This window comes from Chiloscyllium plagiosum, chromosome 4, assembly GCF_004010195.1.
Source record: "Chiloscyllium plagiosum isolate BGI_BamShark_2017 chromosome 4, ASM401019v2, whole genome shotgun sequence".
Lineage (NCBI taxonomy): Eukaryota > Metazoa > Chordata > Chondrichthyes > Orectolobiformes > Hemiscylliidae > Chiloscyllium > Chiloscyllium plagiosum.
In genome coordinates, this window is record NC_057713.1 from 46,182,366 (window position 1) to 46,200,149 (window position 17,784).

The following is a 17,784-nucleotide window of genomic DNA, read 5'->3' on the forward strand; positions in this document are numbered from 1 at the left end:
GATCAACCAGACTGGGTTTTGTTGGAAGTGAAAAGGATCATGTATAGTTTCAATGCCTCAACATCTGTTCGATATTTAATTCCCCACCTCCCAACCTGTACACACCATGTCCACCAAAGCCCCATCTGTTAAAACTCAACCCAAACATTCAGCTTCAAAAATTCCTGAATCAATCCAACTTCTGAATTCATGCGATACTTTGAAAGAACAGCATCAAAATGAAGGATTTGTTATAGCAACCTCCAGCTACATACATAATTCAGTAAATAAGAAATAAGCTCCATTTCCTTTGTCATTGTCGTTGTCTAAAAGCTACTAAAATACTTACCTGATTAGTCTTTAATCAATATTATATTTCCTTGCCTCTCTCTAGGAGTGTGACAAACAAATGACATATGACATGCTGCTCAAGCTAAAATCAGTTGTGTATTTGCCTGGTGATTTTGTATGTAAGAAGGTAATTTTAATTATTTTTAGGTTCATCATTGTCAAATGTGCCTAACTAAATACAGTCATACAGTTCACTCATGGATAAACATTGTTTTTCTCAGAATTAGCACTGATGTGAAATTACAAATGTATCAAGAAATGAGGCTTACAAGTCTCACTTTACAAAAATGTTTGCAAGTTGCAATTATGGAAACATAGTAATTTAATTACTTTTTAATCATGTCCTAAAAAAGTATAAAGACTGTCAGAAGCTTTCACTATTAATACAAATTATTATTGGGATGTTTAATGATATATTATTAGCAAAGTGGCTTTGAGATAAAAATTCCCAGGCAACCAAAAATAATTCAAGCATTGAAATCCTTCTTCCTATTCATTATTATTTGTAACATAGTGTTCATCTGTTTTTCCTGTCATATTACTGGTTACACTTCCAAACCTGTGTATGGAAACTGTGGTTGCCAGTCATGACTAAAATCTGAACTTTATTTTTTAATTGTTTGATTTACTGTGTTCTCTTGTGAGAGAATATTTGTTTGTTCATTTATAATTATGATAAAACTATTGTTAAAAACCAAACCACAGCTGCTTGTCTGAAAAGACTTCTGATAAATCCTTTTTTGATTCAGGGAGGGATATGTGTTATGTATCACTTCACTCATGATGGTATCACATCTTAATGAAATTTATCTAAACAAACCAAGCTTTTCCAAACAAGCTAAACAGCATTAGCCTTGGCTCAGTGAGAATACTTTTGCCCATGCATCAGAAAATTGTTAACATAAATCCCATTTCAGTGAATTGAGCAAGTAATCAAGGCTTACATTTAAGTACTAAGTTGAGGGAAGGCTACACTATTGAAGGCATATCTTTTCAGCTGAGACATTAAATAAAGCCCCTTCTTCCCTCTCAGGTGAAAGTAAAAGATTTCATGTTAATAGTCAAAAAAGAGTAGAGGAGTCTATCTAGTATCCTGGCCACACATATCTCTCTTCTAGCACTTAAATGGATGATCAGGTCATGAATTTCATTATTTGATGGAGCTGCACTCATGCAAGCAAATAGATAACATCTGATCAAGCTTTCAGAGACAAGAGTTGAGTTACTTGCTGTAGTATTCCTAGCATCTGACCTGGTCTTGTAGGCTGTATGGCTGGTCCAGTTCAGTTTCTGATCAATGGTGAACCCTAGGATGAGGATAGTTGGGGATTCATTAATGGTAATATCATTGAATGTCAAGGGAAATGGTTAGTTTCTCTCTTTTTAGAGATGGTCATTGTCTGGCATTTGTGTGGCATGAATGTTACTTGCCACTTCTCAGCCCAGATCTGTATATTGTCCAAGACCTGCTGTATGGAATGCTTCAGTATTTGAGGAGTCACAAATGTTGCTGAACATCGTGCAATCACCAGTGAACCTCCTCGCTTCTGACCTTATTCTGGATCGAAAATCATTGATGAAGAAGCTGAAGCTGGCTGGTCCTAGGACATTCCCCTGAGGAACTCCTGCAGAGATGTTCTGGAGATGAAATAACTCACCTCCAACAACTATAACCATCTTCTTTTGTTCCAGGTATGAGTCCAACCAATGAGATTCTGTTTGTGGGGCTAGATCAGGCTGTTCCTTGACTAGTCTGTGGAACCAATTTTGTCACATACCCCAAGTTCTGATAACTTTGCAAGGTTAACAGATCTGGATTTGCAGTTATCGTTTCCGGTACAAATGTGTGGTCCATCAAGTTTCATTCCTTATTATTTTGCAGCTGTTTAAGTAGTTCACTAAGCCATTTGTGGCTACAACAACAAGTCAGAGGCTAGGAATCCTGCAGTGAGTAAATCACTTTCTGATTCCCCAATGCCTGTCCATGATCTATAAGGCACATGTCAGTACTTTCCACTTGCCTTGATTGTGCTGCTCTTACAATACTCAAGAAGCCAGGCATCATTCAAGACAAAGCAACCCACTTGATTGGCAATGTATCTACTAGCATCCATTCCCTCCATCGCCAGTACACCATAGCAGCAGCGAGTAACATCTACAGAATGTACTACAGAAATTAATCAAGAGCCTTTAGACAGCACTTTCCAAATTCACAACCATTACCACCTGAAAGAAAAGGAGTGGCTGTTAATTAGGAATATTACCAACTGCAAGTTTCCCTCCAAACCACTTCCCACCCATATCTGGACATATATTGCCATTCCTTTACTGTTATTGGGTCCAACCCCAGAACCTCCTTCCCTAACAGCATTGTGGGTGTGTGTGGACCAAATGGACTGCAGCGGTTCAACAAGGCAGCTCACCACGACCTTCTAAAAGACAAGTAGGGATGATCAGATAATTTTCACCTCTAGCAAGAGTCTCTTTACTACCAATGTGTCAAAATCACGGAGCTCCCTTCTTATGTGCACAGTGGGTCTTGATGACATGGACCACATAGGCAGTAATAGTTCAAAGAAGCAGCTCAACACCACATTGTTAAGGGCACCTCGGGATGGAGAAAATATTGCTGCACTGACCAGTTGTGTTCACATACTGTGAAAGATGAATGACAAAATGATTGTGTGAGCATGACATTATATTTATGAAAATCTTTTGAGTGACATATTTCAGAGTTGCATTTACAACAGTTGGCTAGAAGGAGGCATCGGATGTAAAATATTTCTACTGTGGCTTCGGCAAGACTTTTCAGATTTTGGAGTTTCCTGCTTGACTATATCAGAAGCAATAAGTATGCAATCCTCCTGCACTACTATTGCCACCACCCAACTCAGCACGTCCTAAACAAGGATGCAGCTCTAATCTGCTCATTTTCTAACATTCACTCACTCAAATCCTACTTGGATGCTCACAGCACCCTGCCTGCATTGTTTTGCCTTCCCTTTTTGTGCTTTGGCCCCTCAGTCAGGGATGCCAGCCTTAAGATACAGCTGTTTTAGCATTGTGCCTCACACAGACCCAAATACAAGAAGTGTGTCATGTTTGTCACCAGTCTTTCATTAAGTGAAGAGAGAGATGTGGGCAGCACGGTGGCTTAGTGGTTAGCACTGCTGCCCTACACTGCCAGGGACCCAGGTTCGATTCAATCTTCGGGTGATCGTCTGTGTGGAGTTTGCACATTCTCCCCATGTCTGTGTGCATTTCCTCCAGATGCACCGGTTTCCTCCCCCAATCCAAAGATGTGTAGCTTAGGTGAATTGGCCATGCTAAATTGCTCATAGTGTTCAGGGTTGCCAAGGTAGGTGCATTAGTCAGGTGTAAATATAGGGGAATGGGTCTGGGTAGGTTATTCTTCGAAGGGTCGGTGTGGACTCGCTGGGCTGAAGGGCCTGTTTTCACACTGTAGGGATTCTAGTAAAAAAAACCTTCAGGCAGGGTGTCCTAGCATAGTATGTAGAGGGTAGCTTCCAGGCCAGGATTTGGACAGTCAGTTACAATTAGGTGGTCAGAATCAGGATGCTCTCCACATGAGAGATGAGGAATCAACTGTTGTGTAGCCTGTCACCTATATTTCTGCCCTACCTGAGGGCCAATTTCCTCCTGGAATGAGAAAGATACAAGTAGTAAGGGAAATTAAAGTGGGTGGTATGGTTGTTACTTCTGTGCAAATGAGAAAGTGTCCAAAGCAAATGTGTGAGGCAGCACAGAGACCATGCAAGGTTAGTAGTGTTGAGGTTAGAGTCAGTGACGATGTGAGGGAAGGTGTTGCAGGCAATAGTGAGAGTGGTGGGGTTTGGATCTTGCCAGGGGGAGGTGGGTACAGCAGTGGAGATAGAATGCGAGTAAGACATCGAAGGAAAGATGGTGGCACTTACACTGGCAGAGTAGTGAATTTCAAAGACTTTCTTATGACAATTTAGTGCATACTGCCAGATGACTAAGACTGCACTGACCCAAGTGCCAACCAAGTATGAGGCTGGCATAGTCTGTGATCATGGCCTCTTCTGTTGATCCTAGGGAAAGAAGACATCCATCTGTGCACCACCCCAAACAGCATGGCCTTTAGATCCCTGCACACAAAGCAGGATGTCAAATTTCCTCCTTATCTGCCATGTTCAGGGTAAATATCAGAAACAATATAGGGCAGCTCCAAGCTGACAGTGATTGTTTGGGTTCACAACAGAATATTAAAAATGGTGCCGATGTCAAGGATACCAGTCAATTTAGGATATATATAAAACAAGTCTTTGTTACATGGGTTTTAGAACACAGCAGTTTATATGAGTAAAATCCTTTTTACAACAAAGCATGTGTGTTAGCCTAAATTTAGATTAGTTTGAGGCATAAAATAGTCTTAAAACCATCAATGTTCCTTTTCACCTGGCCATATGATCTCTTCTTTACAGAAACTGTTTAACAACCAACCACAATTAAATAGAATATTCTCTGATCCCTCAATTGCTAAATCAACTCAAAAGTATTCATTGTTGAAAATAACTCAATCCTTAAAGCGGGCTGTGAGAGTTCAATCATTGGATAGGTTCAAGACAAAAATCAATTGACTTCTGGAAAACAATGAAATTAAAAGATTTTGGAGACATCCAGAAAATTAGCAATGTGGAAGTAATCACCCAGGATCTAGAATGGTGAGGCAGGCCCGATGGGCTGAATGGCCTACTTCTGTAGCTACTTCCCAACAAGGATTTGTTCCCTAATGCCCAGAACTCCATATTGATAATGTGTCTGCAACCACTTTTTATGCCTCAAAATAAATAGCTATATTACAGTAACGGTCACAGACTGGTCTATAATTCTAACCTTTACGACTTGATGACAAGTAGTGACCCAAAAGTGAGGTGTATAAAAAGTAAGAACACCTATCCATAGACCATGATTGGCTGACTGTGGGTCATTAACTGGATGTGCATGGTAAATTCAACAAGGAAGTTCTGCCACTTGCACCTACAACCATCCATGAACCAGCCATTGTTTTTTCCACACAATCAGTAAATCTTGTGGCTCTTTCACACAAGCCATAGCCTTAAGTTACCAATGAGCATTTGATCTGTCTTGACAGCATACTGATGGCTTAATGGTTCATCTTAAAGTTCTATTTCCATGTTTCCAGGTTGAAATTGTTTTCATTTCATGGATGCATCCTTGAGATTTAATTTGCACATGAATTCTATGTTAACATGTTGACAAAAGCTACCTTAATTGAGAAAACCAAATGCTCCAAACTCTGCTACATGTTCCCAGCTCTGGTTTTATATTTACATGCAGTAAATAATATTAATATAGACACAAAACTTATTATGTTTCTATTTATATTCAGTCAATATTGTGGATTTTTGGCAATAAATTAAATGGTTTATTTTTATGTTTTCCCATTATTTTAATTGGCTAATCAGGTTACTTGGCCAATACATTACTTCTTGGGACAAGAGCTGTTTTTGTAGATAAATATGGTGGCCAATGAGAACATAGTAAAGTCTCACAAACAGCAATGAGTTAAACAACTAATTATCGTTTTTAAATTGTTATTGGGTAATGGATGAATTTTGGCTGAATACCAATGGAGAACTGGGGTCTACTTCAAAGATATGCAGAACCCACGGACAAGTGCAGCATTCTCTCAATAGTACACAGCAGCATTATGTGCTCTCAACCTGTAATCAATATTAAATTCACAAGCCTCTGACTCAGAGATCGGTGTGAAGGCTCAGCTGACTATAATTTCAGGACTGCAATAAGAGAGAATGTGGAACAAATTCATGACAGTTTTAACCTCATATTTTACATTTTAGGGAGATGTAGGCAAGGAAATGTATATCATCAAGACAGGACAAGTCCAGGTGCTTGGTGGACCTGATGACAAAGACGTTTTGGTTACCTTGAAGGCTGGATCTGTATTTGGAGAAATCAGGTAATTGTGTTTCGATTTAGGAATGGAATTAACGAACAATGCTAAGTTGGAAAATAAACGCATTGTATGCATAAAATTGTAAAATTTTAAACTATCCAAAAAGGTTCAGGAGAAACCTTTGAAATATTGCTGAAGATCATACAATATTGAAACAATGGAAGTTGAATATATTGGTGCAAATTTTCAGGGGAAGCCATTGAGGCCATTTGGAAACAGGCCAGAATTGTCCTTTGGTTGTGTCTCTCATCATGGCCAGTATTCCTAGGTCAATGATATTTACTGTTACTGTTGGGAAAATTCTGTTGGACTAAATGTAGGAAATTCCTTGAAGCTGCTTCCACAGCCTAAGACGGTTTGCAGGCTGCTTGGCAGCAATTTTTAAATCCCCACCCTCTTTTTCTGTAAGTTCTGGTAATGCAACATAATTGACAAAGGATATGTTTTCTTATCAGTTAAATCAGTCATCTAAGTGTGAACTAATATTTAGAATTCACTGGAAAATGCAGAACTTTTGTCTGTTAGAATATGAAGCAAAGCTGGTTTAGGGTGATTTTAGCACTGAGGAACACATGGGTTCGGCTCAATGGGTGTTTAAAGCTGTAAAGTACATGCAATATTTCAATTGGATTGATATTTCAACATTTTTTACTTTAAAATCTCATCCGCGATGTTTGCACAGGAAACTTGCCATTGAAAGCCAAGGGAGAACACAATTGCATGATACAAAGACTAATTAAAACACAATCCATGTTTCTTACTCACAGCTACTTTCTTATTTACTAGTGGAAAAGGGCTTGTTCACGTTACACTTGCAGAGAATTTACTTTTACACGTTGAATCTTTATTGAATCACGTAGATGTTGTCTTTGCTGCATTGCACTGGACCTCAGGCAATGAGCAATATACCCATTGGCAGTGGCTTGATGTTAAAAGATGTGCAACTGGACAGAGAGTGGAGCAGTGAATTGGGGAGCAACAAAAAGGAGCCAGTTCACAGGGGACATGGCTATGTCACAGGGTGTACTGAGCTGTACTTCTATGAGATGTCGAGGCTGCAGTGTTTTTAAGAAGCTCAGATTGCCATGTTAGACAATAACAGATATCTGCAGCGTCATTGAAGAGATCCTGCATGTTACTGACTCAATGGTCATTACCAGTGGCTATCAAAGCTAACACCATTTTCAACTTTTGTTGGAAATGTAGCCAATGTATAAGCATTGTATAAGGGAAAGGACTGATGGGTTGTTTGTCAAAGCTGCCACTGATCTGACCTTCACCTGATGTTACCAGTCAAAAAGAGGAGACATTCAGGTGAATTGCTTGCAGGGTATCACCAATTGCACAATTGTACAGCAATCTACACACCTCCAGATGAAGCAGGTATATTGGGAAGCCAGAAGGACTTCCAATCAATAAATGTATTGCTACTGTCCAAGCACAGGAAGCTATTTCTGCTGACCGGAGGGTTACCAAGATGCTTTCATCCACGATGCTTTAGCTTTTCAAACTGTAAGTAGACTTAAGAACTGCCTGCAAAAGGACACAGAATATGCCCTTCAAACTTTGATGACAGTTGTCAGAAACCCATGAATACTACATGACCACCAAAGTTATGATTGAACAAGTCATCAGCACACTGAAGGTATGCTTCAAATTGTGCTGAAATGAAACAGGAGCTGCTGCCAGTCAGTGTTCATGCACCAAAGTCTCCAGAATTGTCATTTTGGGCTGCACATGACACAATATTTTACAGCAGTGAAGTTTGGTCTTGCAGGAAGAACAAGCTGCAGATTGCCTGCAGATAAATCCAGGGAGCAGGAGAGAGAAAACAAGGATAACAAGGAGTAGGAAAGCAAATAGAAATGTAGTAGCAGCTACATACTAATGTAGGACCATATGATATAGAAGTAAAAGTATCCTATTCAGCCCCTCGTGCCTGGGTACACTTGATTCCCTTGGCAACAGGAAACTATCAACCTATGTCTTAAAAATATCCAATGATCCCAATTCCGCCACATTCTGTCAGCTGATAGTGGAGACAGTTCTGATACAAACTATCCACTTGCACTGCTTGTTGACCCCTATAATGCTTTAGCTGAAGTCATTATCAACATGATCAACAAACAGCACATTTCGGCAAACTGCTTTACCATCAGGAAACTTCTCTCACATCCCCTTCCAAACTCTTGACATCCACCACTTTGAAGAACAAAGGTGGTACATGTATAGGAGTACGCCATCTGCAAGCTCACAAGTCACATATGTATCTTTCTTGAAAATATATTGCCATTCTTTCATTGCTGCTGATCAAAACCTGGGAACTGCCTCCCAAATGGTATTAGGATTTTCCGACACCACAGTGACATCAGTAGTTCAAGAAAACAACTCACCATCCCTTTCTCAAGAGCAGTTAGCAATGGGTACCAAATTCAGGCCACATCCATCCCACATTGAATAAAACAATGACCGTCATTTCTTGAAGGGCAAGAGCAAGTTAAACTGTCTTCCTATTAGAAATGCCTGGTACATTAGCATCCAAGACAGGTTGGATTTGAACCCAGTTCTTCGGGTTTAAAAGTAGGGAGACCACCAAAGCACCAGAAGACCCTTTGCATATGAGTGTATGTTTGTTTTTGTTAACAGATAGCTGAGGTGTAAGGGTGGGTTGGGTGATAGGGCACATCTTTCCTCCCTCTTTCTCTCTGTAAACTAGAAATCCTGGAACAGTGTACTGCCTCCTCTGCAGTTCTCAATTCTATGATGTGTTGAGAGTGCCTGAAGAAGGGCCTGTGCCCGAAACGTCGAATCTCCTGTTCCCTGGATGCTGCCTGACCTGCTGTGCTGTTCCAGCAATAAAGTTTCAACTTTGATCTCCAGCATCTGCAGACCTCACTTTCTCCTGTGTTGAGAGTGACCTTGTGTTCTTTCTCCCTCTCCTTTGCTATTTGTGTCTTTTACTCCTCTAATGAGTGGGTATAGTGGCATGTGTTCCTCTATGGCATGATAGCTCAGCAATTAGCCCTGCTGCCTCACAGTGCCAGGCACCCGGGTTCAATTGTGTGGAGTTTTCACACTCTCCCTGTGTCTCTGTGGGTTTCCTCTGGGTGTTCCGGTTTCCTCCCATCAACCAAGGATGTGTAGGTTAGGTGGATTGGGCATGGGAAATGCAGGGTTACAGGGATAGATTAGGAGGAGTACATCTGGGTAGGCTGTTCATAGGAGGGTCAAAGTACTCGATAGTCCGAATGACCTGCTTCCATGCTGTTGGGATTCTTCAATTCTATATATGCAATGCTGCAGTGAGATTGCCAATCTGGATAAGCTTGTTACAGGCAGAGTTAAGGGATGGGGTGATGAGGACAACGGGATTTATGTGAATATGCAGCTGTATTCACCTTTCCTACCTACTTAGATCATAAGATCCTTCATGCACTGAATTCGTGTGTGGCTCCAGTGCTCCAAATGCTGACCTTCTGGGTTCCTCATTGGCCCCAGAAGTACATCAAGGTAGACATCATTAAGGCAAGGGTGAGAATTTGACTTTCCAGAATCCATTCTTAAAATTTGTCTTCTCTTGTTCCAACTCTCAATTGCTCCAAATTCCATCTTTGGATTGTCACGTTAAATAGTGGAGAGGAGGCAATTTCTTACAAATCCTCATGATGCCAACTACCACACAATCAAAGGCAACACCAGAAGTAAAGTGATGATAAAGAGACAGCATTAAAATGCCAAATGACCACCGAATTGCATTCTGAATGGCTCAATTGAAATTGTCTCCACCTCACACCAAGGCTTAGCCAGGCCCAAACTATTCATTACATGAAAAGTTTTTTCTTTCACTCAATTCTGCTTCTTTTACGAGTTAGTTTGACTCTTTGATCAATCCTTTCACGAGTAGGAACATTTTCACTCTACTTACTCTATCCAGACCCCTCATAATTTTAAATACTTTAATCAGATCTCCACTCCATCTTCTCTTCAAGAAACTGCCGGTAGTCTTTTGTGGGCTATGTCTAATTATGGATTAATGAGAAATGAAAACCTCAAAATGATAATAACAAAGGTCAGTTCATGACATCTAAATCTGTCACTGTTTTCCAAATTCTCTATTATTTGGAGGAGATTTGTCCTATTTAGGCAACTTTCATGCCATAAATCTAATTTTAAAATTCCTGATTAAATCTTGAGGGCAGTTTGACTATAGGTATGTGTCATTTCACATTAAGTGGACATTTAATCAAATACAACTCTATAGAAGTTGATAAATGTTCCATTGTAACTTATAATCTGCAGCATCTGATGAAAAATGAGCTACACTAATGCTGCAGCTCTGCAACTTGTGATCTTTATTTTGCACATCACACAAGGGCCTTCCAGCTGCTGGAAGGATTTCAATGGAAGAATGTGTGTGTTGTATAAGTCATGGTTCTGGAGGAGTTAATGTTGATGCCACATAGACTTTGTATGAAAACAGCTGAGATCTGCAAAGAGTTGATGAAAGAAGCAGGTATGTGCTGTACAGCTCAGTAATTATGCCGAGCAAGTTAATGTGAAGTGTGACTAGTGTTACTTCAATGAATTACCTTATTAAAGTAGACAAATGTCTTTACTGTTAAAACTCATCAGTGGTCTACTCTCCACCATAATGAGACAATTCCTAGACTCAACATAGAGAAAGGAGGACTGTTGGCAGCAATAGGATATGGTAGTCAGCAGTGGACAGACAGAATCGCCTTTGATGCTGAAGGAAGATTTTTTGAAGGAGCATTACTGCTTTAGAAAGGCACAGTCAACAACTGAAACATGAAGATCGACAGTCAGCAGTAACTGTGCGAGTAACGACTGAGTAATTTCAACATTCCGGAGACAAATCTTCACTAAGAAACTGATCTGGGGTGCAGGGAGAACAGGGTGAGTTAGGGGGAAAAATAGCCAAACTGAGAAAAAGTTAAGGCTTTAGTGAAGTTAAGTGAATGAAGTGAATGAAGGTTTCCAAAAATAAGGTTAGATATCTCTAAAAGTAAGGAGAAAAAAAACTTCAGAAAAGTAGCACAAAGACCAGGAAACAAAAGCTCTCAAGTAAATTTTCATCGCACAAGAATTAGCATTGTCGCCATTGTGAATAGGTTCCATGAGGTACATCTGCAAAGAGTCATGAATGAGGCAGAAAAGTAATTGTAATAGGGCTGCAGCATCAGGAAGGCCTCAGAACGTATTTAAAATAAAAAAGAAAAATGTAGATAGAGTTGGAGAAAGTCAGAATCAACTGAAGATTTGAAAGAATCAGGTTACTCACAAGTAACTGTAATTTCAGTGGGAAGATTTATAAAGCCAGATTTATTCAGCCAGAGAACTTCATTTAAACATTTGTGCTGTAGAAAATGCATTGTGTTTTGAGCCATGAAAGGCAGGATGATATTGTAAAATGAAAATGCTTATTCAATTTAAAAGGTAATTGCCTGGTCCAGTCATCCTGACTACAGTATGGAAGAAAGTATTTGTTTGAACAGAGCAACCATCTCCTATGATGGATATTCATGAAATTAAAAATGGTGTTGTTCTGCTCTCTTTTAGAGAGAGATGACTTGTGGTCTTTTAACCTGGGGCTCACCCTGCCTGAGGCAAGAGACCAGGTAGAGAAAGCAGAACTTTCATGGTAACCTCAATCAGTGTGAAAATTGAACCTATGCTGTAAGCATCACTCTGCATTACAAACCAGTTGTTCAGCCAACTGAACCCATAATCATGAAATTATCAGAGGCCCAGAAGATATTTTAGGGAAGCTCATTGAGTTTGCATGGAACAGGGGTTGCTCTACAAAGGAAATTAAGGAGTTTACAAATCCTCCATTGATGATAATGGACTAATTTCATTAGTCGAACAGGAACACAATTCATCAGAAAGGATACCCAAGAAGTAAAAGACTCTTCAGAGGAGAAATAATTCAGAATCAAGGTCAACAGTTCTCAAGCAAAGACTTAGCATTCTTAGAAGACAGTGCCTTCTGGAAGAATTATAAAATGTCCAGACTACTTGCATTTGTGAAACCAGAGACTTGAGGTGAGATGGAATGTGATAAATGTAAAAGCAGTTATATGCATAAAGGTGTAATGCAATGGAAAAAGTGAGGAGACACTCTATAAAGTAATATGGAAATTGTACTAAGGTCTACCCAATCTGATAATGTAACTTTTTTTTAATGCAGAAGCGGTTAAGATCTGCATGTGTTCCAAAAACAGCAGATGTGTTCTGCTTTTCTTCACTGATAATTAGACATGCCTTAGACTTAGCAGAGAGAAAAAAAGGATTAATGAGAGTAAACAACTGAAACCAGTTAGCAACACTTTATGAATCAAATATCTTTTCAGTTTCAGAAACAAATCCATGGACAGGCCTCAATATAATTCATGTTCTGCTCCAAGCTATAGAATGTAATTCTTTATTATTGCCATGGATAAGGGAATTTTAAATCTTGAGGGTTTTTTTTATTATTTGTTATTATTGTTCTAAGTATAGCTCAGTTTCTTGTTGCCAGCACAAATGGCATACAATTCACGAAACGCACAGAGTTCCAGTTATACTTTGAATTCAATTCATAACCATGGCTGAATTTCTTAAATTTTTAATTTTTAATTTGTGGTGTCGTGAAAAAAAAATAACCATTTCTATCTGTGACAAGATAGGCTAATAACTTCTGAACAGGAAAAGATCTATTGGTTCAGCAAACTAGTTCCCCCAAATTAATGTAATGGCTCATCCACTCTAACACATAGGATCCATACCAACTCCACCTAAAAGCCAAGTAACCATAATCCTGGATTTTATGCTGGGAGCAGCATTGATTGCTTTAAGGGAAACATTCCTCCATTTTCATTGGCATCACTGGAGTTCAGAAAGTGAGGGATACACAGACTTTAACAGTCTTGATAAAGCATAAGTGGATGGACATTTCCTCTTGAGCTAAGAGAATTGTTTTAAAATTAGGGGTCACCCTTTAGGACAGATAGTTGAAGATTTTTTTCATTGAGGGGTGAGTGACTTTTGAATTCTCAGCCTCAGAAGGCAGTGGCTAGGGATTAGTGAATTAGTCTAAGACAGACGTAGATCATTCTTGTTAGGCAAGGAATCTAATGTTCTAAGGGGTAGATGAAAATGTAGAAGGTGAAACAAAAATAGTTCAGAGCCATATCTTATTTAACCGCACAGCAGCCTCAAGGGGCCGAATGGTCTACTTCTCCTGGTACTTTTCATGTTTATATGTGTGAATTAAAGTCCTATTGACCAATGGAATAGACTAGCAGCACTGTATATCCAGCAGCAGATTGATGGCCACCACTGAGACTTCAAGCAGCTCCAACCCTCACCAAAGACCCCAGCTAAGTCTGAGGTATGACAAGCTGGTGACTTGATTCAAAAGACCAGGGCAAAGTTAAACAGACAGATAACCTGGGGGTGAGTTCTCAATAATAGGCACAGGGAAACCATATAGGAGTTGCCCTCGCCCACACTGCTCCAACCCAACACCAATCCGCACAGCGAAAGCTGACAGGCTTCCCAATGGTCTATCCCATAAGCGTTCCCTTGACACCATTTGACCAACAAAGCCCTCAGTAATTAAATTTCAGACAGATACAGGGAGGGTAGGTAAGTGGATTATACTTGCTACTGTTGAGCAAGGTCAATTCATAGCTGGAATCATCATCAGTAGCATTGCTGAAGATGGAGAGTGGTCTGATAGGATGGTAATTTGTTGAGTTGGATTTTATTCTGCTCTTTACTAGATTTGGTCCTGCATACCTGGTCAATGTTCCACTTTGCTGGATAGATATCAGTGTTGTAGCTACCCTGTTGTAGTTTAACTAGTTCTGGAGCACAAGTTTTCATTACTACAGCCAGGACACTATGAAGACACAGAGCCTTTGCAATTTTCAGTGACGTCAATTGTCTCTTGATATCACAGGAGTGAATTAAATCACTGAAGTGTTGACCTGTAATGTTTGGAATCCTAAGAGAAGCTCAAGAATGACATGAGAAAGAAGTACCAGCAACAATGAGCGTTCTCTATTCAAGAAGAAATTGTTCACTTTCTCAATCCTATCAGAGCCCTTAATCTTTTAAAATACACTTCAACTATACTTCAACATTCCTGAAGAAGGGCTTATGCCCGAAACATCGATTCTCCTGTTCCTTTGATGCTGCCTGACCTGCTGCGCTTTTCCAGCAACACATTTTTAAGCTCTGATCTCCAGCATCTGCAGTCCTCACTTTCAACATTCTCAAGTCAAGTTTATGCAACCTATCCCCATTAAGCTCTGGTATTGGTTTGCTGAATCAGGTTTTGTACGTCTCCAATTTCAATGGGGATAAAAACCTGTTCACATCGTGCCTAATAGACCACATCAATTCTGACAGATGGTGTTGCACACCACTCCTTGCATGACCTGTGCAGTGTTCTACAATGAGGATATCCATTCAGGGCAAATTGGCTGTGACTTTGTTGCTGGGAAATCAATCTAATTCTGCATAACACTACTTGAAGTGGCACCAGCGCACATATATTTTTCCCCAATATAGCTTTGTCAAGCTTGAACGGATATTATATTTTTCTGTTCATCACTAAGGATTACCTATGCTACAGTCAAATGAAAACATAGCTAATATAAATTATATGAGCACAATTATGAATTCAAATACATTATTAATGCAAACCTTCTCTGACTTAGAGCAGTGATCTTTGGAATAGGCAATATGGCACAATAATCCGTGTTACAGCCAATTATGTTAGATGCAAATATCTCAGTAGTAGAGGTCACATACAGTCCTAGTAATTGATTTTTGTTGTACCATTGTTGAAAAATATTTATCAACAAGTAGGTGTAAACTCTGAAATCAAGATTTATGATGTCTGTCTCCAACCACAACAAATTAATAAACTTCCATCTGTTAAGCTGTTCATGGTTATCATAGATTCCCTAGAGTGTGGTAACAGGTCCTTCGGCCCTACACCAACCCTCCGAAGAGTAACCCACACAGACCCATTCCCCTAAGCTATTACCCTATATTTACCCCTGAACAATGCAGCTAACCCAGGCAAAAGTGCATACTGCAGATGCTGGAGGTTAGAGTCAAGAGCGTGGTGCTGGAAAAGCACAGCAGGTTAGGCAATATCCACAGAGCAGAAACATCAAAGTTTCAGGCAAAGGCCCTTCATCAGTAAGAATAGAGGTTGAGAAGGAGAGTCCTTAACAATACACTCATCTGCTGCCAGAACTGAAACAGCACTGTTGGCATCATTTTGGATTACAAGCCAGCAGTCTAGCCAACTGAGCTAACGATCTATACTTCATCTGTAACTTTGCCTATGGCCCTGAATGAACAAACAAAACAGGAAATATGATTTACGATTTGTCTGTCTCTCCTTTTAGACCTTAAAGTTATACTCAAAGTATCACATCACACTTGCATTGCATTGGATTTTATCTGTCAACCAACTTCAACGGCAACAGAGCATTAAAGATCATATCACCCATGTTCCTAACTCAGAACTTCTAACCTTTATGTGCAATTATGGAATAGTGTAGGATTCATATTCTTCCATTAAAAAGCAATACAATTCACCCGATTCCCTGCTACACCCTACTTGGGCTAGATTTTTCTTCCTTTTGAAGTCTACTATTGAATCTGTATCCACCAACCTATCAGGTGATGCATTCCAATCTTAACCATTCAGTACATTAAAAAAAAATCTTCATTGGTTCTTTGTGGCAATCACTTTTAATCTATACTACAGAGGGTTCCAGATGCAGAGGGTATGCTCATTAAAAGTTTGAATTTCCTAGGCAATTCCTATAGTGTCTACAGTGCTGGTGTATCTCCATTGGCCTGATGTGCACCTCTAGTCTATGCTGCTCCAACAACTCTCTGGTATTCACAATATCTGGGCCATCATGTGGTACTTTATCAAGAGACTTTTGAAAATCCACTTCCAGAATATCAACTGCTTTATTCTCATCCAGTATTTCTGTTAGGAGAAAGTGAGGTCTGCAGATGCTGGAGATCAGAGCTGAAAATGTGTTGCTGGAAAAGCGCAGCAGGTCAGGCAGCATCCAGGGAACAGGAGAATCGACGTTTCGGGCATAAGCCCTTCTTCAGGATTTATGTTAGCTCATCAAAAAGCTCAGTCAAGTTTGATAAACATCTTTTGTCTTTAATCACTCAATCTTCACTCTGTTCATTAGTCTACCCTTTCCAGGAAGCTTCCCAATAATCTCTAAATTATTAGGTTGAATTTTATGGGGATCCTCTCCCCTCTGTGTGATCCAGTCCATGATCCTAGGACCGTTCTACAGCAATTTAATGCTATTTTATTTAAGTCTATTTCCTTTCACAAAATGATATTGACCTTTTACTAAATGCCCTGCTATTTCTTCCATAATATTGGACTCCAGCATTTTTCCAGTGATAGGTCTTGGGCTAACTGGCCACAGATTCCAACTTTCTGTCTCCCTCCCTTCTTGAACAGGGAAATCACATTAGCAATTTTTCAATCCAATGAAACCTTCCCAGAATCCAGTGAGATCTGGAATATTCCACCTAATGTCTCCACAAATCCTTCATCCACTTTCTTTAAAATCCTTGGATGCCAGCCATCATATCCTGGTGACTTGTCTGTCTTTAATCCTTTTAGTTTATCAGATACTTATCCTTCGTCTTAAAGACTTTTACAAGATCTTTCCTCCCATTAGCAACTTGTTTATCTGTTATATTTGGGATGGTTATAGTGTCCTCAACCATGAGCAAAATATTGCTTTAAATATCTGCCATTTCCCTCTTCCCCGTTATCAATTCCCCAGCTGTAACTTCCAAAGATCCTTTAGCTACTGTCTTCTTAAAAACCCATAGAAGCACTTGCTATATAGTTTTCTACTTCTGGCCAATTTACTTTCATTACCTTTTTATTAGCTTCCTAACCATCTGCTACTGGTTCCTAAAGTATTCACAATCTTCTGACCTACCACTAGTTTCTGCTGTGTTGTAAGCTTTAGTTTTTAATAAATTCTCTCCTTGACCACCATGAGTTACTCATCCTCCTTATTAAGTCCTTTTTTTTTGACCAGACTATATTATCTTATTGTTGCAGTCTTCTGGCTGGAGTTGGAGGGAATCGGCGAACTGCTAATGTGGTTGCAAGTGGATTTACAAATGTATTTATTTTGGACAAGAAGACTCTGAATGAAATTCTTATGAATTATCCAGATTCACAAAAGCTTCTTAAAAGGAAGGCCAGGTAAGTAAAGAATATTTAAAGCAGTAAGAATATTTAAAAATTATATTGCTGAATAAACAAACCATCACCTCGACCTCTTCATAGCCAACTGCCGCCGCGATATTAACCGCCACCTGAACTCCCCCACCCCACTCACCCACTCCAACCTCTCACCCTCGGAACGCGCAGCCCTCCACTC

The 17,784-nt window shown here is 39.7% G+C and overlaps 1 protein-coding gene across 1 annotated transcript in view; it reads left to right on the forward strand.

Annotated features, from left to right (window-relative positions):
- Window positions 1-17,784, forward strand: part of LOC122549359 (cyclic nucleotide-gated cation channel beta-3-like) — a 111,040-nt gene that overhangs the window by 77,883 nt on the left and 15,373 nt on the right. The window contains exons 14-16 of the mRNA XM_043689032.1: window positions 374-457; window positions 6,198-6,316; window positions 17,460-17,606. Of these exons, the coding sequence (XP_043544967.1) occupies window positions 374-457; window positions 6,198-6,316; window positions 17,460-17,606 (350 nt within the window). The remainder of the gene's footprint in view (window positions 1-373; window positions 458-6,197; window positions 6,317-17,459; window positions 17,607-17,784) is intronic.